The sequence below is a fragment of the Cheilinus undulatus genome, linkage group 3 (assembly GCF_018320785.1).
Source record: "Cheilinus undulatus linkage group 3, ASM1832078v1, whole genome shotgun sequence".
Taxonomy (NCBI): domain Eukaryota; kingdom Metazoa; phylum Chordata; class Actinopteri; order Labriformes; family Labridae; genus Cheilinus; species Cheilinus undulatus.
In genome coordinates, this window is record NC_054867.1 from 13,780,071 (window position 1) to 13,802,758 (window position 22,688).

Below are 22,688 nucleotides of genomic sequence, written 5' to 3' on the forward strand. Positions count from 1 at the left end.
TTGGCCCTTTCTTATCTGAGTCTTCTTTGCTCTCTTGTGGTGTGCCTCAAGGTTCTGTCCTGGGCATTATTCTATTTTCTATGTATATGCTGCCATTAGGTCATGTAATAAACAGATTTGAGGGAATACAGTACCATTTCAATGCTGATGACATTAAGTTGCAAATTTCTTTAAGCCAGCTGAGACAGATAACTATGTACTGCTCTTCTTTCACTTTAACACAGATAAAACGGAGGCCTCCAAGTTTATCAAGTGTATTGGGCCCCTTTCTTCTTCAGTCAAATTAAATGTGAAAAATCTTGAAGGTATTTTTGGCCAGACAATGTTATTCAATCAACTTATCAGACCATCCATCCATTGTCTATACCCCTTATCCCATTGGGGGTCGCAGGGGTGCTGGAGCCTATACCAGCTGCCATTGGGCGAGAGGCAGGGTACCCCCTGAACTGGTACAACCAGGCACGCTCACATTCCTACATACGGCCTATTTAGAGTCCCCAAGTAACCTAACAAGCATGTCTTTGGTGGTGGGAGGAAGCGTACAGGGAGCACATGCAAACTCTGCACAGAGAGGCCCTGACTGGGAAGCGAACCAGGGAACTTCTTACTGTGAGGCAACAGTGCTAACCCCTGCGCCACCGTGAGTTAGAAATGCTAATTTATGCTTTTGTATCTATCTTTACCTTCCTCAGTAAGTCTTTTTTTGATGACCTACAGCTGATACAAATTGCTGTTGCTAGCCTTCTAACCAGATCCCACAGATCAACTTACCTGACATCCATTTTATATTTACTACAATCCAGCAAAATACAGAATCCACTTTAAGACACTTTTTTTTGATTATAAAGCTCTTCACAATTAAGCACATCTGACCTGCTCCATCCTTACATCCCCAGCAGCACACTCAGATCAGGGTCTACTTGTTATCCCTCAGGTCCGGCTATAAAACCAAAGGAGATTTTGTCTTTGGGGTTGTGGCCCTGTCTCTTTGGATCTCTCTTCCTTTTAGTTTATCCTCTGCTGCTTCAACTGAGGCTTTAAAAAGCAGCTGAACTCATCTCTTTAAATTGGATTTTGACCACTTGATGTGATTTTGTACTCTTGCACTATTTCTATGTTTTATTCTAGCATAATGTAGTTTTTTTGTTGTTGTTGCTCTGTTATTATATTGTGTAGTGCAAAGCATTTTCTGACTTGCTCTGTAAAAGGTGCTTTATAAAAAACTTTATTGTCTTGTCTCTGCAGTTCAGTAAGTTTAACACAGTCTTATATTGAGTTTCTTCTGATGGTAACATGCCATGTTAGCCTCAAAAGCACTGGAGCTGTTGTGATGACTCTTACCGATACAGTTTCCATGTGAGTCCTGGGTGAAGCCGCTCATGCACTTCTGTTTAGGATTACACAGGAAAGAGCCCATAGTGTTTTTACACACAAAGCCCATTCCACAGTTATGGGTGCGCAGGACGCATTCATCAATGTCTGAGGGAGGAGAGAAAGATAAACATGCACTGAGTAAGTCATGTTGAAAAAATAATTCACTCTTTATTGAACTGCTAAGAATACAATCAGCTGTCAACTGTCTCAGCTTCATTGTGAGCTCAGTTTGCAAAAAGTACAGTAGGTGGCACTGTGGCTCAAGCACAGAACAAGCATGAGCAGCTTCCTAGAAATTTCAAACTTAAACTCTGACAGTGTTTAACTTGAGGAAAAATCCCCCATCTATGAAAATATCATTTGTTCCAACTTTGCAATTAACTTAAGTTGAGCAGAACTTCTTAAATGACAAGTATTGGTTCTCCAAGCAATAGAACTCAAATGAAACATTTGTCCTTTTTACCACCAGCCAGTTTCTCAGGAGTTCACACAATACTGAGCCCTTGGAGGCTCGTCCCGTGGCAGAAAACCGGAAGGTTTTTATTTGGGTTTTTCTCTAACAGTCATCATTGGAGAGATACATTTCCAGTGCTACAGCAGCGATCCGTCTTCTCCCTTTAAGTAGCTAATTAGTTTTTCCCCTGTTGAATGGTCGACTAAATATTACCTTCATTATCTCCCCTCATTGATTAGTCCTGCCTTCTGCCAATTGCTGGTGACACAAGTCACAGAGCTGCAAAGTGCTTTCCCACTCGCACAGTGCTGCCTCTCTGGGTGATTACCTTGTCATATATTGAACCTGGGCATCCACTCAAGTGTAAACGTCATGACTGCGGCCAAAAAACAACAAGCAGAAATGTTAATGAAGTCTTGCTGAGTGAGCAGAGTCTAGACCATGACCAGGGGCCTGTAATTGGAACTGTTTGGCTGAAAGCTCTGAATGCAATGCTTTTGAATAATCTAAATACATTTTGTACATTACTTTTGGGGTTTACTGGTTGTCATTGAAGGTGATTGTTTTTTATCTAAACTGGGACGGAGGCAGAAAATGAGCTCCCTAAATATACCGTGTTCCTGCTAAAGAGCCTCTTTGGAAACAACCGTCTACCATCAATAATGCTGGGACACTTTAATACCCTGAACAACTATTAATGATGCACTACACTGCAGTCAGGTCTTCAGGGATTTGTGAGAGCTCAAGGGGCTTAAGGACAACTTATTTTTGGTTTTTGGGTACAATTAGACAGAGTCCTACAGGGGCTGTGATGACGAACTTTGGGACAAGAATAGACTGTTATGTGCATACAGGAGGATCTGTTTTGCTATTTTAAAGTTTGAGCCAGCAGTGTTGGACAAATGTGCTGTGTGTAGCTGGATCCTCTTAAAATACTGGGAACATTGAGTTTCTAACTCCTGCATAAACAGAAGTCTAGGAACAAGCTACTTATTACTTCCATGGAAGAGAAAAAGTTTTCCTCTTGCTGTTAAATCTGCAAGAGACAATTATCAAATGGAAGTCACACACTGATTCTGCAAATTTGAATCAGTCTCTTTTCAGAGTTTACAAGATTGAAGTAGAAGCATTGCTTATGATTCAGTTTGCCATCACTTATCATTTGTCATAACTTCGCCTAAATATGATATCACAGCATTTTCCTTGCCCTTTTTTTCGGTAATGGTATTACATCATGACATTACGTGTTTCATTCCCCCTTCTTCCTAAAACAAACCCGTGGTGGCAAACTCAACTCATGTCCAAGCACACGATCACGGAAAATGTTTCGTGTCTTTATATGTTCACTTCTTTCTCTGCACACTAATTGTTTTAGGTATCCTGTCTACTCTGCCAATGTGTTATAAGCTCCTACTGATTAGAGAACCTTTACTGATGTGGGCATTCACAATAAAAGCATTTAAGAAACATAATTACAGACTTTTACTGTGAAGAACTTGATAGAAGTAGTGTTTATCGTTGATCTAGCTTAGCTTTGGCTGCTGGACCGGCAAGTTAACACATTACAGTTTACAGCTGCTTCACCAACCTTGTTTAACACCCCAGCCTGGATTTTGGACTAACCATAGACTCAGAACAAGAGAACCATTAGTTAAAACCCATCCACGTTTAAGCCACTATAAGATGAATTGCTGCAGCACTCAGCTAAAGACAAACCAAAACAAACAAATGCGGCACACAGGCTGTGTTAAAGCCCCATGCTCACTGTATTTTTTGGTTATTACAGATGACAACCATGGAGAGGTAAGGGTGCATGTTTTAGCTGTTTAGGCTGGCCACACACGACACCTTTTAAAGTTTGATTTGATACCATATCTCTACTTTCTGTCCCATGTTAGCCAGGTGAATGCTTTAGCCTCATTAAGTATGCCTCAACCAGTTATGAGGGCTGCATCAGTGCTCTGACCTTTTTTGGCCTTTTGCTTTCATTAGATAGGACAGCTTAAAAGAGACAGGAAATGTGGAGAGTAGAGGGTGCTTGTGACATGAACCAAATCGGTGCGGATTTGGAGCCGGATCAGCAACCACTGCATCAAGAGCTCCGCCACTTTATATGGGGTGTCTGCTCTACAGACTGAGCTAGATCAGCCATCTGAAGCAAAAAGCTGAAATGGACCACATAAAAAGAAGGATATTGGATGCAAGAAGAACTGTTTTGGTGCTGGGATACAAGTTTTTACTTTTCTGTTCTATAGCCCACTTTGTGTTTGGATAAGGGTAATATCATGCTCTGTGGGCAGAGTCCAGCTGGTGGCAGAAAGTTAGCAGTAGTTCGGGTCAATTCTAACACAAAGTTAGGGACCATCTAGATGCCTTCTCCTATTATCAAAATCGTAAGGTAGCAGAAGATAATTTATCTAACAGTGGCAAGCCACAACTTGACAACGGACTGTGATTTCCTGACCTGTACACACTGTGGGACAACAATACAACAACACAGTGGGACCTTTTATCCTCTTATTCCAGGTATCTGGCTTGCTTTTCTATGTTCCTCTCCACTTGCTCCCATCATTTTTCTTTCAAAATTAAGCTTCGAAGACTGATGTAACATGGCATCTACTCCAAACTGACTGCATTTAACTATCTGAAATAAATGCATGAAAAAGACATCTGAATTTATCACTGATTTTTGGTTTGTGTGTGGCGTAATATTTGGCGCCCCCCACTGTTCATTCACATTGCATTACAGCTTCATTATATTATTTTGCCTGTACAACATTCATAGTGAAGGTAGTTTGTTGAATAGCTTAGATAGGCCTTTCAGACTGACAGGGCTCTGTGCCAGTTCCTGAACCTATTTTTCAACTGGCTGGCACGTTCAAATCGAGAAAAAATTGGTTCTGAACCTGAAATGTTGGTTCTCAGCTGGAACCAAAAATAGTTGGTTCTTTCCTGGGAACCGTGACATCATCAGTGGGCATATCACATTCTCAGTTGTGAAGACAAGCAGAAAATGGAGAAAAAGTTGTCTGCTGGGGAGACAAATTGTTTGAGTGTTATCTGGGCATCAACAGAATTCCAGGTGAAGCTTGAGAGAAGTACAAAGAGGGGCAAGTTATATGCCGAACTTGTGGAAAAGATAGTGAAGGCTGGGTCCATCTGAACACCAGACCAGCGCTTTCAGACGAACATGGTTCAGGTTCTGTTCTGGAGTCTCAGAACCTTTGTGCTTTCTGGTGAACCAGCAAACGTTCACACCTGCAAAGGAGAACAATAATGGGAGGACGTTACTCAAGGTTACTCAGGCAGTTCTTGAGTTTCTTATTATTTGGTCAGGCATCCGGGTGAACCCAAACTTCACCAGCTCTTCCGCAAGTTCAGCACATAACTTGCTCTTCCCCGTACTACTCTCCAGCTTCACCTGGATCGCAACAAAACATTTTGTCTCCTGAGCAGACCACTTTTTCTCTCTTTCTGCTCGTATTCACAGTCTAAAATATGACACGCCCACTGATGTTGTCACAGTTTGCGAGGAAGAACCAACTATTTTTTGGTTCCAGCTAAGAAACAACTTATCAGGTTCTGGGCCATTTTTTTTGGTTTGAACAAGCCAGCCAGTTCAAAATTAAGTTCGGGAACATGAACTGCCATGGTGCCCGGCTGGTCTGAAAGGCCTAACAGGGGCCTTAAATGGCACCTTGAAGGAGCCTTTTGTCACAACAGCCATAGGCTCTGACCCTGTAACCCTGTCTTTGCCAGAACACGTGGGTATGCTTTGGATTAGTTGACAGCCAGACTGAGGAGGCTTTGACGTTGGTGGTGAAAGGTGAACTCAGAGAGTAAAATCTTTTTGACCATTGTGATGATTATATCTATGGTGTTCAGAAATAGCTGCTGTCCTGTAAGGTAATTCTGAATAAGTAGCCCTTAAAGGTCTGGTTTTAGGTATGTTTTGTGTAACTGAATTGTTTGTCCAATTTTTACTCTCTTATATCAGTGGTTAAAGAAGACATCATCAGCATCTCTACCCTAATAGCTTTGGAAATGACTGCTGGGTAAATTGGCTTAATGACACACATCAGTTACACTGAACTCACCTTCACAAACACTGTTCCTCAGCTGGTATCCTGCAGGACAGTTGACCTGCAGCTCGCATACAAATGATCCAACTGTGTTCACACATCGTTCACTGGGGCGACAACTGTGGGTGTTAGTTGCACACTCGTCCACATCTGCAGGAAGAGAACAAAGGTGACTGTGTGTGAAATGACAGAGGAAGGAGGGGATGGGGAGAGAGGGTATCACCATGAGGAAGGGGCTGAAGTAGAATCTCAGATGTTGTTGATAGACAGGACCTGGATATAACAACTCCAATCCTGACTGGCCTTGACAGTGTCACCATCATGAGGTGCAATGAGTCAGCAGCAGACTGATGTCAGCAAAACAATCCTGAAGAAACTGACAAAGCAAGTCATTAAAAGACTTGCTAGGAAGCATTTCAGGCAAGTCTGGGGTTGACGCACTTGCATTTAAATACAGCTGAATGAGATCAGTTATTCATTTGTGCATATTGAACCACGTAAAAGAGGACTTCAAAATCTTGGTTTATATTTTCTTTTAAAGAAAATTAAGAAAAAAAAATAGTTGGAGGATAAATTATCCGTATTTTTTGTCTTAAAGCCTCTGACAGTGTGGGCTCGCACAAAGAGATAGTTGTGTAAATGACAATTGGGACTGTAGTAGGAAAAAGTGTCATGAAGACCATAGCTACAAACCAGGGAAACTTTTAGTGTCTAAGTCCCAAACTTCAACATCACTTAAAGACACAGATTTCTCCATACTCAGCAGAGAAGTCATGTTATGTCCTAAAGAACAGTTCTAACCTTTCAGTTGTTTTTCTTAAGGCATGAGCATTGACCTAGGGTTGACATGGAGGACTTTTGAAGGCTTTAACATGCTCAAAAACTCCCCAAACTTTACTGTAAATTGCCCCCAGCCCCCATTTTGGTGGAATGGTGAAAGTCCATCAAGCAGGGGCCCTACATGGCCTCCAATGTGAGATAGGGGACTATGTGCATGAACATTGGTACACATACATACAATGATTAGATGGAAAAAAGTCTCTTGGGGCCATCCTCTAAAATGTACAGGAAGTACATTACAAACTGCTAGGGGCCAAATTTGGGTGTTTTTCAGTGATTCCAAAGTTTCATATTTCAACAAACTAGTCCAAGGAATTTCATCCAATTGACTCCAGAGTTTTTATATTAGACAACCTGCAGATCTGAGGTTCTGCAAATTGTGAGTTTTAGGTTAGAGCTGTGACAGGAGCCCAAACTTACACTTCTATTCTGTACATTTTTGCAGTTAAAATATACCAATAATGCCTGTGGGGCCGGCATTGTTTGAGCAAGGTACCCGGACAGGTTGCTCTTATCAATATCCAACACAGATGCTGCAGAAGGTGTGTGGCTCCTTGGCTGCTTTAGCAGCAATGTTACCATTAGCAATACCAGCTCTCACTGTGGATTCTACAATCCCATAGAGGAAGCCTGACCTGACAAATCTGCTTACTGTAATAAAATAAAGTCATTTAACCAACTTTAGAGATGGGTTATGTGCCCAAGTTCAGTAAAAATAAGTAGTTTGGCCAAAAACTGCTGACCAGCACAGAAAATAGAAATAACAGGATACTTTATCATCTGTTCCACGTAAAAAATACAGGTGTTGCCGTTTAACAAGTGGCCATCTTAACTGGTGACTATATATGTCAAATTTGTCTGGGTTAATTACAGGTACCAAAAATTTAAAGAGAAACTTTTTTTTTTTTTTTTTTTTTTTTTTTAGCTTTCATTAAATCCAGATCTTTTAAGCACAAGCCAGACATAACAGACAGACATAACAGAATATGTTATTTTAGTGTAACTGTTAAACCCCTAAGACTTAAAGTAGAACGACTATTCTCCTACAGCATTGTCAGCAGTGAGGGCTTTAGATGATTGTTCCTTTAACTGATGAGTTTCTGATAAATACTTTATGAAGCCCAAGCACTTTATTCTTACTAAAACATGTTGCAATTTAAGCACAAATTACTGTTCTCTTATTTTGTTATTAGCTGATAAAAATGCTACAAATATGCTAAAAATGCATTATCCATAATATATCAGATGCTGAATCAATCACCTCTTTATAAGAAACACTGCTTTAGTTAGCAGATAGAGAATGGGACCAGTTCTGAAGTTCATCAAGGACAGTCTCCTCTGTGCATGAGTTGACTCTTAATTATGTCGCCAGTGCGGTATGTCCAGGTCTGTGGCAGGGCTTTTGTTTTGGCTTCATTTTTGCTAAATGAACAGAGACAAAGATGTGCTGCCCATGTTAATACAGTCAGTGATGTTAATTTGTGTATAGGAAATACAAAATGAGTAAGGAAGAGTAACTCTGTCTGACCCTGCGATCTTGGTCTTTGCATTTTGCATGCTTCTATGGCACCACAGAAGGAACCAAATAATAAATACAAATTTGTTTTAATTCCACTGGTTGCCATGGTTATCACCATAAACAAGCATCACACTCTAGAATTGACTGTAAGATGCTGATACTCCCATTTTTACACCCTGCACCTTTAAGGTGTGGGATCCAGACAAGCCAAGTCAAGGCCGGCTCAGACTACATGAATTCAGCTGGATTTAATGCAACGTCACAGCTCATCGTCAAAACTCAGGCCTGATTTAGAGAGTTGGGAACGCCTAACGGTCTTGCAGTGTGACATAATTAACGACACGTCCAAGACACCCCACGACCATGATTCAACAAGACTGGCATGTCAGAATTTTTCTCGCATCGCCGTCTAGTTTGACACCCTGACTCAATGTCAAAGACGTGAATCCTGAAGTCTACCAACTGGAGGGCATTTGCTTCTTATCTTTGCCTCATCATTTACAAGATTTACCACTTTTGATTCCCTTTTATTCCCTACAACTAATGTGTAAGTTTTATTTTATTTTATTTACGTTATTACATGCAAACCTTAAGTTTTCTCTGAAGGAGAGTCAGTCCATATTGTCCTCCACTTGAGACATGCATAAATGTTATCCATAATCCAATCCATAGTTGTGTCTTATTTTCTTCTTTTACAAGCAAAAGACCGCTACTATCACTTAGCGCTTCTGTTGTAGAGTGACTGACAGTCTTTGGCCCGACCCCCCATCAGCCCCCCCATGATGTCAGCATACGGTGAGTGGTCAGGATCACTCTTGTAGTGTGGCCAGGTTGTCAGCCAAGATGGGACAAGATTTTTGTTGCATAGTCTGACATAGTGCTGTCATGTACGATCAAAGAAAGAAGTCTGAGCCGGCCTTTAGCCTTCTTAAGCTTTTAATTCAACTCGCCTATAATAAGGTACAAACTGCCTTTATACACTGGGATGATGATGTGTTTGAGCTGAAAAGCTTTGCTATCCCTGGTTCTTCGTACTTAGCCTTAACTGCCAGCTACAGATATTAACAATGTAGAAACAATTTTATGCAAATAAGATTTTAAATGATCACTACCTTGGTCATAAAGAATGCAGACTCATACATGTAGCCAAAGACAAAAGGTACCATGAACATATCAATTGCAAAGACCCCCCCAATACTATATCATGAGGTGCTGCACAGAGCAGAGGATATGATTCTCTAAAGGAGACATTAATATACACATGTGTGAGCATAGAATTAAATAGGCCATTTAACTTAAGACCAAGTGAAGATTTGTTCTTGCTACAACTCAAACTGCCCACATTAGTCTTGCTGTTGGGCAGGCTGTTATATCAACTTCTGACATGACTGCATATCAAATCCCCAGTCAAATTTAAAATATCAGGTCTTGGCAAATGCACTGTGGTATTTTGCTTGTGATGCTTGTTTGTGTGAAATAAACTTCACTGTTGCAAACCTTTAAATCTTTATCAGCCAAACAGCTCTGCAGCCAGTAAACAGGGGCTGTTGATTTATGACACTGGTGTGCTCATGCCGAGACAGTGGATCGTTGCTTTGTTGTGGCTCATCTTTATCAAACTGCTGCATACCGTTATCATGCATCATAGTGCGTGGCCGATTAGCTGGATGCACTGATATCGTTGGACGGGGAGTATTATGAGAGTCTGTGTGAATGCAGGAGTGTGGCAGTCTTCCAGATTTGAAGATCACCCCAAAAATATTCCACAGGGAAGCAGACGAAAAGGTCTCGTACAAATCTGCATGAAGGAGCCAAAGCTGGAGAACAAAGGCAGGAACAAGAGGGGAACATATTCTCCCGTGTTGCCTTTGTATCTGTTGGCAGTCCCTCGCTGAAATCCCATTCTTGACTTTCAAAGCTTTTTCTACAGGGAATTTGAATGAACTGCGCGTCTTACAACACCTTCCAACCAGGAGCAGCAGGAGGAAAAACACTGATCTGAGGTTTTCATCGTGCACTTCGTCTGTGAGAAACATCCTGCAGCTCTTTCCCTCTAAGGTTATTCACCTCAAAAAACTACACAAGCCTTACCTCTCACGGCACACAACGCACTTTATTCTATTACATGAAGCCTCTCAGGAGCTGCAAAAACACATTCACCTTTCTCCCTTAAATGAACACTTTCCCCTCTTGACATTGTAACAGTCTACAGGACTTACAGTCCGCTGTTCAGGCAGTGCACTGGTGACATAGTCACATTCAGGGCCTGCCTTCGCAAATCTCCCTGTTAGTTCCCCAACAGAGAGACATCTGCTGTCTTCATTGTGGGGAGAATATTTCCAGGGGCAAAGCAAACGGAGTGCTGTATCTGCCTCCTCCTCTGGGTCTAGCTCTCCGTCAAGCCTGGGGATGGATGGGACTGTTTCCAATGTTTGTGTATTGCCAGTCTTGCAGAAAGTCGCCTTCTCCTTCCACACTGGTGGCCAGCATTATTTCCAATGCGTCATTCGAGGAGCCAAAAAAAGAAAATAAAAGGAAAAAGAGCCTATTGCCTCAAGGTTTCTTATCCCCCGGGACACCCACATTACACAGCAGTGAGGAGTGAAGTGATCCAATACAAGGTGGAAACAAGGACTCTATTTTTTGAAAAACACAAATGCTCCATCGAACGCAGAAGGGAGGGCGAATAACAGCCTTGGAAGAATTCTTTCAAGAGGCCAGAGGAGGCTGTGCACAGGGAGATGTCTGAGCAGCAGAACGATTAGGCACAGAAGTAAACACACATCCTGTTGTTCTTTCGCACCGGACCCAGCAGACCGTGAGGTTTTTAGAAAGTTCAAGCTGAGGTAGTAAAGTCAGCCCGGGCTTATTTGCAGATTTTGTTCTAGACAGGAAGGTTAGGAATACACTGATATAGACAGGCAGAACTTGAGGTTAGCAAGCTACGAGTATGATTTCTAAATCCCTACTGTAAGGATTAAATTCATGAGGATCTACCACAAAGAGGGAACAACTCGTGCATTCATGTGAGCAAAAATTTTCAGACAAGTTTGACTTATGTTGGCTAGAAATCCAGCAACACTGTATCCAATGGTATCAGAAACAGCCACATGTTCGCTTTAATTACCATCATGAAAAGCACTTGGAGAGCGCAGACCTCTGTCATCAGCCTTATCTCCCAATAGTGCAGAATCCTTTAAAAAAAATATCCTGGATCCGTCCCAATGTGCCCCCCACCATGGAATTTGCTGATTACTCCCTCCCTGGTGGGGTGGAAACACGGTGAGGCAAAGCATTGGCTTTGCTATGGGTGGACTGTCATGGTGGAAGCATTGCCTGCTGGTGCCAACAGATGCACTGACAGTCTCACCCATGGTCTCACTGGACGACTGGAAGTCATGGCAGAGGGTGAACAGTCCTCTATTCCTCCCAGCATTGTGAGTATTCTCGCTACAATTCGCTGTCTTTCTCTCTGTTACGCTCTGACTCGTCTCCTCGACTGGGCGTGTGTCTTTCAAACTCTATAAACTCCAAAACTTTGAATAGAAACACACCCAAAAATGCTGCTGGGATTGAAGTTACTCATGTCCGCCATCTCCTGGTGTAAAGTGGTAACAGAGCTCCACTATTAGCCCTATCTCCTAATAGTACAGAATCCTGAAAAAAATTTCTGAATCCAGATGACGATTCAGATCAGTCCCAAAATCTAATCAGTTCTTCTTTATGTTATTTCTGGCAATTCCTGAAAATTTCATCAAAATCCGTCCACAACTTTTTGAGTTATGTTGTTAACAAACAAACAAACTAACAAACTAACCCGATCACATAACCTCCTTGGCGGAGGTAAAAATCTGATGTGCAGTGTAATTCTGCTTAGATCAAGGCCTTAATGCCGCAGGTATACATGCTGTTAACTATGAGTATGTGGATGCATGATGGCCTTCATGCGCCTCCTGTGTCAGTTTGATGTTTTGGCTGTGCATGTCCTCATAAACTGACCCATCATGGACACAAACTGCAGTGTACATATGACTGAGAGAAGCAGTGTGTAGGAGAGGTGAGACAGTCAGAGAGAGTCAGAAACGGGGATGAAAGAGAAGAGAGAGACAGGCCGGATTCGAACCCGGGCCCGGACCCATGGAGAGCCTGAAACCTCTATGCAACTGATCAACAACTGGCAGCCTGGGGGCCATGTCAGGACCCCCAAAGCTTCCTGTCCAGCCCCTAGAAGACCATCAAATTCAGAAAAGAAGTAAAAGAAGATGTTGGCTTTAAATGTCTGCAGTTGTAAAATCCGCCTCAGAAACGATTAATATTGAAATAGTTTCAAAATCATGTGACATTTGATTGTTCTTTATAGACATTGACTTGCCAGCCATTATTGGTAAATATTTTTTAAAAAGGGTCAAAGTTGGCAGAAAGGTTACAAAAATCAAAAGATATAGTGGTGAAAAGGGGTTAGAGTGGTAACAATGGGTTGCAGTGTGGCAAAGGGACAAAAAATGGCAGGAAAAGTGGTGAAAATTGGTAAAAGAGGAAACAAGGGGGAAAGAAGTGTCAAAGATGGGTTAAAATCAACTAAAAAGTAATGGAAATAGGTTAAAAAGTTGCAAAAACACAAGAAAAGTGGCAAAATGGTTAAAAGAGTGGCACAAAGGGGATAAAACATGCAGAAAATGTGGTTTAAAAGGGGTTAAAGTGTCGCAAAAAATGGGTTGAAGTATCATAAGGGGCAAAAAGTGGCAAACATATAGCAAAAATAGCCTGGCATAGTAGTGGAAAGGTGCTAATGAGTAGCACACAGGGGCAATAATTAGCAAGAAAGTTGCAAGAAAAGGGGTTAAAGACTGGCAAAAATCGGTTTTGAAGTGACAAAACTTTTAAATTTATTTTTTGTTTATTTGAAAGTCTGGCCCCCAGAGTTTCTGCCAAGACTAAATCTGGCCCTTGTGTAAATGATTACTCCAACTCTAGGCCATCTGTGCCCCTAGACTACAATTCTTTACATCATGTTTCATGCCACTGTACAGAGACAAAAATGTCTGTAAGGAATGGGCGCTAATTGCCATCATGAAGACCAGGCTGTGTAATGAGTGCATGTTTAGAATACATGGCTTAAAAGGAACCCTGCACAACCAGACCAATTCATCTTATTGGACAGATATTTATAGCTCTCATGTCTATACAACAAATAAACTTACTCTGCTTTTTTAGCTTATAAACTCACCAGGGTGCTGCCTGAAACCTTCTGGGACAAAGTTTTATGGATTGCTGAGACAAAGGAGAACTTTTACCAAAGTGATGGAAAGGCTAAAGTTTGTAGAAAGAAAGGATCTGCTCATGAACATACAAGCTCATCAGTGAAACACAGTGGAGGTAATGTCATGGATGGGTTTACATGTCTTCTTCTGGGATGGGCTCATTAATCTTCACTGATGATGTAACACATGATGGCAGCAGAAGTGAACTCAGAAGTTTACAGAAACATTTGTCTACCAGTTTAAAGAAAGATGAAATCCAAACTGATTGGGGGATCCTTCATCACGTAGCAAGATAATGACCCAAAACACACTGCCACAACAACACAGTTCATCAGAGGCAAGAAGTGGAAGGTTCCAGACTGACCAAATCAGTCTTCAGACCTTAACCCGCATGAATTTCACCTGCTAAAGAGGAGACTGAAGGTAGTAACCCCCAAAACAAACAACAACTGAAAGAGGCTGAAGTGAAAGTCTGGAAAAGCATCACATCAAGTACCATCACATACCTGCATCAAGTCTGGATCACAGACTTGATGCAGGTATTGCAAGAAAAGGATTTCCAACTAAATATTAAGTCTTTTTCACTTTAATCTGTTTTAAGTCTCTCTGTCCCAATACTTTAGCTCACCCAAACATATGGTATTTTGTTATAAATAATGCTATCTCCTAAGTTGTTTATCCGATCCAGATGTAAATACTTGGAAATGAAAGCTGAAATGTTGATCTGTTGTCTCATATTCAGCTTGTTGTTTCAAACCCAAAAGTTTTCAGTCTACAACAAAAATAAAGGAATTGGGCCCACCGTTCTCATACTTGTGGAGGGGACTGTACATGCTTTGTTCCAAGCTACTTCAGGTTTCTACTTTACAGCCTGCAGTTTATCCTTGCCTTCATTCTGCAGGTGCATCATGCCTCGATACTAGAATTTGAAAAAACAAAAGTTTTATGACAGAGAAATATACATCTTTACTGGAAACAGGTGTGGTTTCAGCACAATAACTAGAAATGCCCACAGCACCCCAAAGCTAAGATTAATTTTACATGATTTTAAAACTTCATTGTTTTATACTTCTGTATAAATGTTTGCACTTTTGTTCATCGCTGAAATTTGCCCTGGTGGCATAGAACATTCTTCTGTTTTATAAAAAACTTTTATACAATTTTTTAATTACTTTTTACAGGCTTTAATGCTGTTGAAATCTACATCTAAAGTAAACATCCTGTCATATTATTGTAACATCCACCATTGTGTCACAGCTTCTTTTCTTTCCTGGTTCAGTTTTAAACAGGCTACACTGGTTATTGCTGATTAAATGAAGTTCTTCTGGATGCAAATTCAGGAGACTCATCTCTCCAGATAGCAAGGAGGCAAACTGTAGAAAATGTAGCTCAAATCCAGCAGGGAAGTGACATTCAAAAGATGATGAGATGGCTGACCTTCATGGCATCATGCAGTTAGCACAACTGTTTTCTCTTGATATCCTGTAACAATAAGGAGTAAATGTCAACCTGAGTTTGTCATCAAAGTTGGGAAACAATGTCAGCTTTTACTTATTTCCCAGAATGCACATCATAAAACAAGCTTCATACTCAAACAGGAGGGGCATGAAAACACAGTTCATGGCCTCAGTTCAGGATTTACGGTTTTTCTTATTTTCCTTAAATAATCTGAGACAAAATAATAGGGTGATATGATAATGTATACTTCCTAATGTTATCTAAGCATGCATCATTTTGGTAACAGCATCAAGAGCCAAGAATAATGAGACATTTAATTGTTGCCAAAATACAAAACATTATGTGATGTAATACAAATAAAACAACCAATAAAGCCTTAATAGCGCTTTAACGTTTAAAAAATATAAGGTTTGCATTCCAAATATGTTGTCAAACTAGATTTCCTTGAATTATTATACGCTTTATCATAATAACATGGAATAATTTACATGATTAATATATTCACCTTCCAATCACAGGGCAGAGCATTGCTGCATTTGGTTGAATTATGGCCAGAAGTGGGCTTCAATTAAAACCTGTTTGGGAGCCAAAACAGCAGCTCTCTCTGCTTCACTGAGCCAAATGATCTGGCTCACTTTAAAGAGCTGGTTTTAAACCTCTGTACACTCAGGGTCCAAATGCACTTATTTAATTGATTAGACTACTTGAGTGTTGACAGACACCCCCTAAACTCTCCTGTTAGCTTTACTGCACCTTTTAGGGGTGATAAATTACAGCTGTATCATTCTTTTTGGGTGCCCTCCAAAACCTTAACGACATTTACCCCTGAAACGTGCACGTGCCAACAAATTACCACATTTACCAACAGCAATATAAACTTAGCAAAAGTCATGTTCACTATGCGGCTTTCCTTTAGAGAAATCAGGATTTTTCTGGGTAAAGAAGTGACAGCTGTAAAGTTAATGCAGGAGTGCCAAAAAACAACAGTTCTTTGAGATTTCATGTAGACCCCCTCTACCCATCACCACTCATGATAAAACACGAATTTTAACATTAGAAATAAATATATTTATACCCTGTTTAAAAATGTTTTGGTAATCAGCTTGTGGCCCTATGCTCTAAACTATACAGAGGTTAATTTAATTTTTATAACCCAAACATGGTGACTGTGTTATATTCTTATATTCTACACATGTTCTACTGCATCCATGCAGCGATCAGCACGCAAAGGGGAAATCTAAAGGAAATCACTTCCTTTCTATTCTAGTCAATCTTTGCAATTATCAAGCGCACACTCTGGTCCATCTCTGGCTCGTGCAAGAAATGACCAACCACTCTGCTCAGCTCAAGACACGCACCAGGTCTATTTCAGCAGGGGTTGCTGCCAAAACAAATCAATCCATGTAGAGCAACAGTCCAGACACTGGAATGAGCACAAAGTAGAGGTGTGCAACAAGATGATTGTAGATCATGAAGATACAGAGGTTTTTGCCTTGTAAAACCAAACTTCTATCCCTGTGGGAGATTAAAACAGCTTCTCTCAGGATAGCAAACACTTTCCCTGCATAATTGTCCATCGGCTCCAAACACAGACATATATGCGATTTAGTTCAATGTCAGCCTGATTTAATCCCTCATTATAAAGAATCTGTAATGCCAAACTAGTATCAACTACATTCATTTACATACAATTTAATTTTATGTTAACAAGACGTGCAATTATGGTCTTGATCATTAACGTTCAAACGGGACAGTTTATAAATCCTATGCATATTTGACTCTAGGTCTCGTCAAAAAATGGTAAAAATTACTCTCATAACAATAAAACAAATTGTTTATAACTGAAAATGTATTCCTAACCTGGACACAGGCTGTCCTATGACATGAGAGGTCGGCATTTTTGGTCTTGATCAGCACTCACAGAGATGGGGGGAATGTCAGGGGGACTCAGAGAGAACGGACATGCAGAAGAACGACTGTTGTGGCTCAGACATGTGCGTATAAGTCGAGTTTTCACTCAGTAAGTGAGGATTTGTAGCTCTTTGAGCAGTAATAGAGCAGCAGACAGGGAAACATCTCAGCAGGATCCTACTCACTCTCTTTGTAGCATCCCTCCTGAGTGAATGACGGTTGACTCTCGTACTGATGATTTTCGTGGTTCATTCTAACTTGACAAGTCAACAAACTGTAGCTGCAGAAGTCCCAGAAGCATAAAAATTCACCGTAAGAGCCGAATGCCTGCACAGGGGGTGCTAGGTTTTCATTTTCTACCGTAGCTCTCTTTGTTTACGTTGCTCCGCTAACTTTTCTCACCGTAGTCAAGTTACCTTGTGTTACTTCAGTCACTTTCTTTCTGGCACTTTCAAAGTAAAAGTCTGCTACTGTCAAACAGGAAGTAAAGTTACCTCAGCTTAAATTATTACAAAACTTACAAAATAAACCATCACAAAAGGCTATATTTGTAGAAACACTTAAGGCTCAACATTTACACTAAATTTGGTAACTTAAACTCTTTCTGGACTCTGCACTGATCCCAGGTTGGCTGAAATAATCTCAGGGTCTGATCAGATATTGTGGACAACAGATTGCCATTTTAAAGCCATAAACAGTCATGCTGAATGAATGTTAATAATAAATATTCCAGTCTTGTAAATTTAGCTTCAGTGGGTCTCAAAAATGTTAAAAATGCAAAAAAATGCCACCTGATACAGAGACAGCATATTTATGACTGACCTGTTTAGATTGCGTGCAAATAAATCCTCTGTCTAAAGTAGCTGATTAAGCCTTACTGTGTGTGAGGGTATGTGTAAATATATATATATATATATATATATATATATATATATATATATATATATATTTATATTTATATATATGAACATCCAAGAAATCATGTCTGGCCCTCGGCTTTCTGTCCTTGAAAAATGTTGGCCCCTAGGAAAAACTAATTGAGGACCCCTGATCTATACTGTTGTCATGAGCCCCTGGTGATGCTGCTGATGACCCAAGGGCTGGTGGTTTGTGCAGCTATCACAAGAATAGTTCCTTATGCAAGCCATTCAACAAGCCAAACTCCCTGTGAGAACAGTTTACATTTTTCTAGGGTAATGAATTTCATGTAAAACAGCAAAGAGTTGACCCTTAACCTAGATTGGACCTCAAGACTTCTCTTTGTTTAGCTGGGCAGTGTCTTTGGCCTGAAACCAATGTGGTCAATCAGTGGTAATATCATCCACAAGGTTTGATGGAGTAGAAAAACTGCTGCTCTCCAGAATTCCATCAGTGAAAACCAAAGAATGATAGACTGTGACCACAGAGATGATAACGGTGTTGGCCTTGATAACTATTTAGGGCAAGGTCTTCTTCATGAACGAGCTCTCAAGGCTACTCTCCGTGCTGCTTTTTGCAGCTACTTTGCAAAAGCAAACCCAAGCATGCCCTCAAACAGCTTGTTTAGACCTAAAAGGCTGCATTTTATTAATGGATGAAGGATACAAACACACATGTTAAAACCTGAAACCACGATGATGTCTGATCCCGGCCTTGTCATTCTGTTTCTGTGAGTATCCATTCACAGCACGGTGATGGGCAGAGATAATGACAGAGCACTGACGAACTGCCCAACCCACACTCTCACTGTTCAGGTTGTGCATAATGTTCTCTGCTCACATCCCATTACCACTGAAGGATCCTGCCAACACAAACGCATATCTCCATGGTAACAGCTGTGTGTAAAGGCCTTAAATTAATTCACATTCACAAGCGGATGAATATTCAAGAGCTGTTCGTGGCAGTATGTACACTGTACATCTGTGACTCTAATTATCACACAGTCTTTACAAAGTGCTTACATTTGTTTAACACATTTGAGATTACTCTTCTGCAAACATCCAAGGTGTTAATCATTCACAGTGTTTTCACAGTCTGTAGGATAATTCCACAATAACAACAGGTATGCCATAGTCTACCTCAGTCTGCACACATCTCCATCATACACACTAATATCCCCTCCTCACATCTCAGAGTGCAATTTGTTTCATTCCAGTCCAAACCAAAAGTTGCCCACCCACGTGTTCACACATGGAAACACTTTGTGCTCTGTAAGTGAGGTGATATGAGGGGAACACTAACTCTTGTGTAGTGCCTGTGCATGCAGAGGTTTTATCCTACTGGCTGAATGACAGTTTAAATAAACTCAGTGAGGAGTTGCTTTTTGACTGTATAAATTCACTGTCATAACTAAAGGGAATAACTTTCCACAGCGGACCTTTAGTGATTAAGCAGCACATGTTTAAACAAAGCAGAAAGCTACTATTATAGTTGAATCATTCACTTTTTAATTTTCTGTATTTCTGTTCTAAAATTTGTATTCTCAAAAGCACATGCTCTGTGAGGAGAGATTTGAACAAGCAACACTTATTGAAAACTGCTGCTGTTCTCAGCCTGTTACAAATTCACAGATCAATTTACTACTACTACAACTACTACAGGACATATACTACTTCATGGAAAATGTTTTTTGGCCTCATGAAACTTTAAAAGTTAAGCATTGTATCTATGTGATGGTTTTTACATTAAATGATGCAGTTTCTGTTCATCTAATTTGCTCTGCTTATTGATAAAAGCAAAAATAATTCAGTTAAACTTCCAGGGCTGCCTTAGATTTCTTTTAAATAAATCATATTATGTCTAAATCAGTAATTTACAAAACAAGGAAAATCTTACAACCATCTCAGTTAACTGCATCAAATTTAGTAACAGCACAATCTAAATCCCACCAAATGGCTGTAAAGTTAAATTAGCCCCTTTTTGAAACTGCACCAACCGTTGAGTTGACAGCATAAGAACTGTGAAATCTTCTGATTTAGTATTTTGCCGTGATCAGATTTTAATGGATGGCAGTGTGGTACTTAAAGGGATACTTCAACATTTTGGCAAATTCACCCATTGCCATAATTCCTATAGTCTTAGTAATAGGTTTGTTTCTGTTAGTTGTCAGTGCAAGCTGTTTCTAGATCTGGGGGACCGATAACCGATATACCAGCTGCACAGCTAACGCTATGCAAGCAGACGGTATTTTTTGCTTTCCCTCATCAAACTCATCAAATACACAATCCAATAACTCCAAAATGCTCTCATGGACAAGTTGTGACCTACACATTCACCACGCTATGAAATAATAAAATGTAATTATGTAACATTACGACACATGAAGCAAATACTCGGAGCTATTTCTTGAGTGAACCACTGGGCGGAGTGACACAGTGCAGCAGCCATGTCTGGAGTGTAGTCCCGGCTTTGCATTTAACTTTAAAACATCTCCGTCTCGTAATGTTCCATGATTATTTCATAGCGTCGTGAATGTACAGGTCACAACTTGTCCACGAGAGCATTTTGGAGTTGTTGGATTGAGTATTTGATGAGTTTGATGAGGGAAAGCAAAAAATACCATCTGCTTACAAAGCGTTAGCTGTGCAGCTGGTATATCGGTACCCCCAGATCTAAAAACAGCTTGCACCGACAACTAACAGAAACAAACCTATTTCTAAGACTACACAAATTATGGCAATGGGCGAATTTGCCAAAATGTTGAAGTATCCCTTTAAGTCTCCTGCTAATTATTGATATCAGGGGTTTCAATCAGACCTGTTGCCCTATCCATGCAGTCTCCAAATGTTTGTGATTTAAAATGAGAGCAGTGAAAACATGATTTGTGCAGTGATGAATCACACTTATCTAACTGGCAGTCAGATGGTTTGGTGGAGAGCGTTACCTGCCAGACTGCACAGTGCCAACTGTGAAGTTTAGTGGAGGAGGAATAATGGTATGGGGTTGATTTTCTGTGTTTGGTCTAGGCCTCTTATCTCCAGTGAAGGGCAACTGCTTCAACAAACCAAGACAACTGGACAATGCTAGAAAAGGTCCTTTTCTAGTCCAATCATGACTGTGCCCCAGTGCACAAAGCAAGGACTATAAAGACATGCTTTGATGAGTTTGGTGTGGAAGAACCTGTCCTGCACAGACCCTGACTTTAGCCCTATCAAGCACCTTTGGGATGAACTGCAATGGAGATTGTGAGCCAGGCCATCTTGTCCAACATCAGTGCCTGACCTCATGAATGCTCTACAGAATGAATGGACACAATTTTTTTTTAATCACTCCATAAATTCTGTGGAAAGCCTTCCAAGAAGAGTGGAAGCTCCATATTGAGGTCATTGCAATCCCTGTTGGTGTAATGGCCAGGTAACCAAATGCTTATCTATTTCTAGTTGAAAGGAACAATAAAGTTTCACATAATTTCAGCACAGAGTTTGAGGGTTAATGTCCTGCTCAGACTTTAAAGCTATTTCTTATTCCAGTTCTTGTCCCTTGTTGTCATCTTTCATGACCAACAGTAAGCACCTGTGATAACTTTTATGTAATTGTGGGTGTGAGCACTGAAAGGTGTCTTAGTGGACACAGGCCCCTAAGTATCAATTTGGAGTGTTTGCCACTACAAAAGTACACAGAATTTATGATCAAATCAATATTGTGTATGGCAATGTTAAGTATATGATAAATGCACTAACCATGTTGACCCTACAAACAATCTGCAACTAGATTTACTAGATAGTGAACCAACTGTGTATCAGTGCAAAGCACTAAATATTAACCAATTAATGTGCTTTTTCTGCTGTTTGTGATGCGGTTGCTTTGCTAAAAAGCCAAGCTGTTTATCAAGAAATGTTTAAAGGTGTCTTCCGAAGTAGCAAACTGGCTTTGAAGGAATAAACCGGTTGGTAGATGGATAATATAGAGCGACAAACTAATTGCTTGTACGGCATCAATACAGTTCAATATTTCCTGAGGCTGTAAGCAACATGATCCATAGCCCTCTTTACCACTTGGCTTGTATTCCTATGGACTGTGTTCTTTATGCTTCTACTATAGGAGGTAATTTGAAGATACAATGTAAAGTGTTTGTTTTCGCAGCTTTAGCTTTCACCAAGAGTAATTGGCTAAGGTTGACTAATGCTCCAGGCACCAGGATGTTGGAGTCCAATCAGTCGATGTATTGTTTAGTAACACAAGAGCTGCGTCTTCCCGCTTCATGAGTGACTGCATCCAATTAAAAAATGTCCTGATCTCTGGACATACTGCTCCAATGCTCTTATGTTCAGTCGCCATGGTTGTATGTGTTTGTTGTTGTTACTTTATGTAGCAGTGAGTGGTAGTGCTACTTCAGTTGGGTTGTTTGTTACCTTGTGCAAAACCCTGTTTTACGGGGGACAGCTTAAGGGATACACAAGTATTGTGAGAGGGACCAATTACTGCCAACGAGGAGCAGCAGCAGCAGCTATTACCTTCACACGTGTGTCCGTCCATCATCAGAGAATAGCCTGGGAAGCAGGAGCAGCGAGGTCGGCCTGCCACTGCCGTACACTGCTGACTGCACGGACTATTTTCTGTGGGAGACAAAAATACAAGCAGCATAAGTTCTCACAGTTACCCCTGCAGGACAGCCATTCACTCATAATGTCTTAAATTCCTCATCCGTTTGCTGCTTCTCTGCTGTCCTGCTAATACATTGTTGTGCTGTTTTGCTCCAGGAGGCTCCTATGGACTCTGCTTTCACACCCTCGCACTGATCATCACCCCCTGCAGGAAGGAGCCTCTCATGAGCGATCACATTCAGCACAACAGAATCAATTCTCACCATT

General features: G+C 40.7%; 1 protein-coding gene across 4 annotated transcripts in view; it reads right to left on the reverse strand.

Annotated features, from left to right (window-relative positions):
• Positions 1-22,688, reverse strand: part of fbln2 (fibulin 2) — a 122,892-nt gene that overhangs the window by 28,977 nt on the left and 71,227 nt on the right. For all 4 annotated transcript variants that reach the window (XM_041782834.1, XM_041782836.1, XM_041782835.1 and 1 more), the window contains exons 8-10: positions 22,332-22,433; positions 5,926-6,060; positions 1,342-1,479 (exon numbers count right to left, since the gene is read on the reverse strand). In XM_041782834.1, coding sequence (XP_041638768.1) covers positions 1,342-1,479; positions 5,926-6,060; positions 22,332-22,433 — 375 coding nt within the window. The remainder of the gene's footprint in view (positions 1-1,341; positions 1,480-5,925; positions 6,061-22,331; positions 22,434-22,688) is intronic.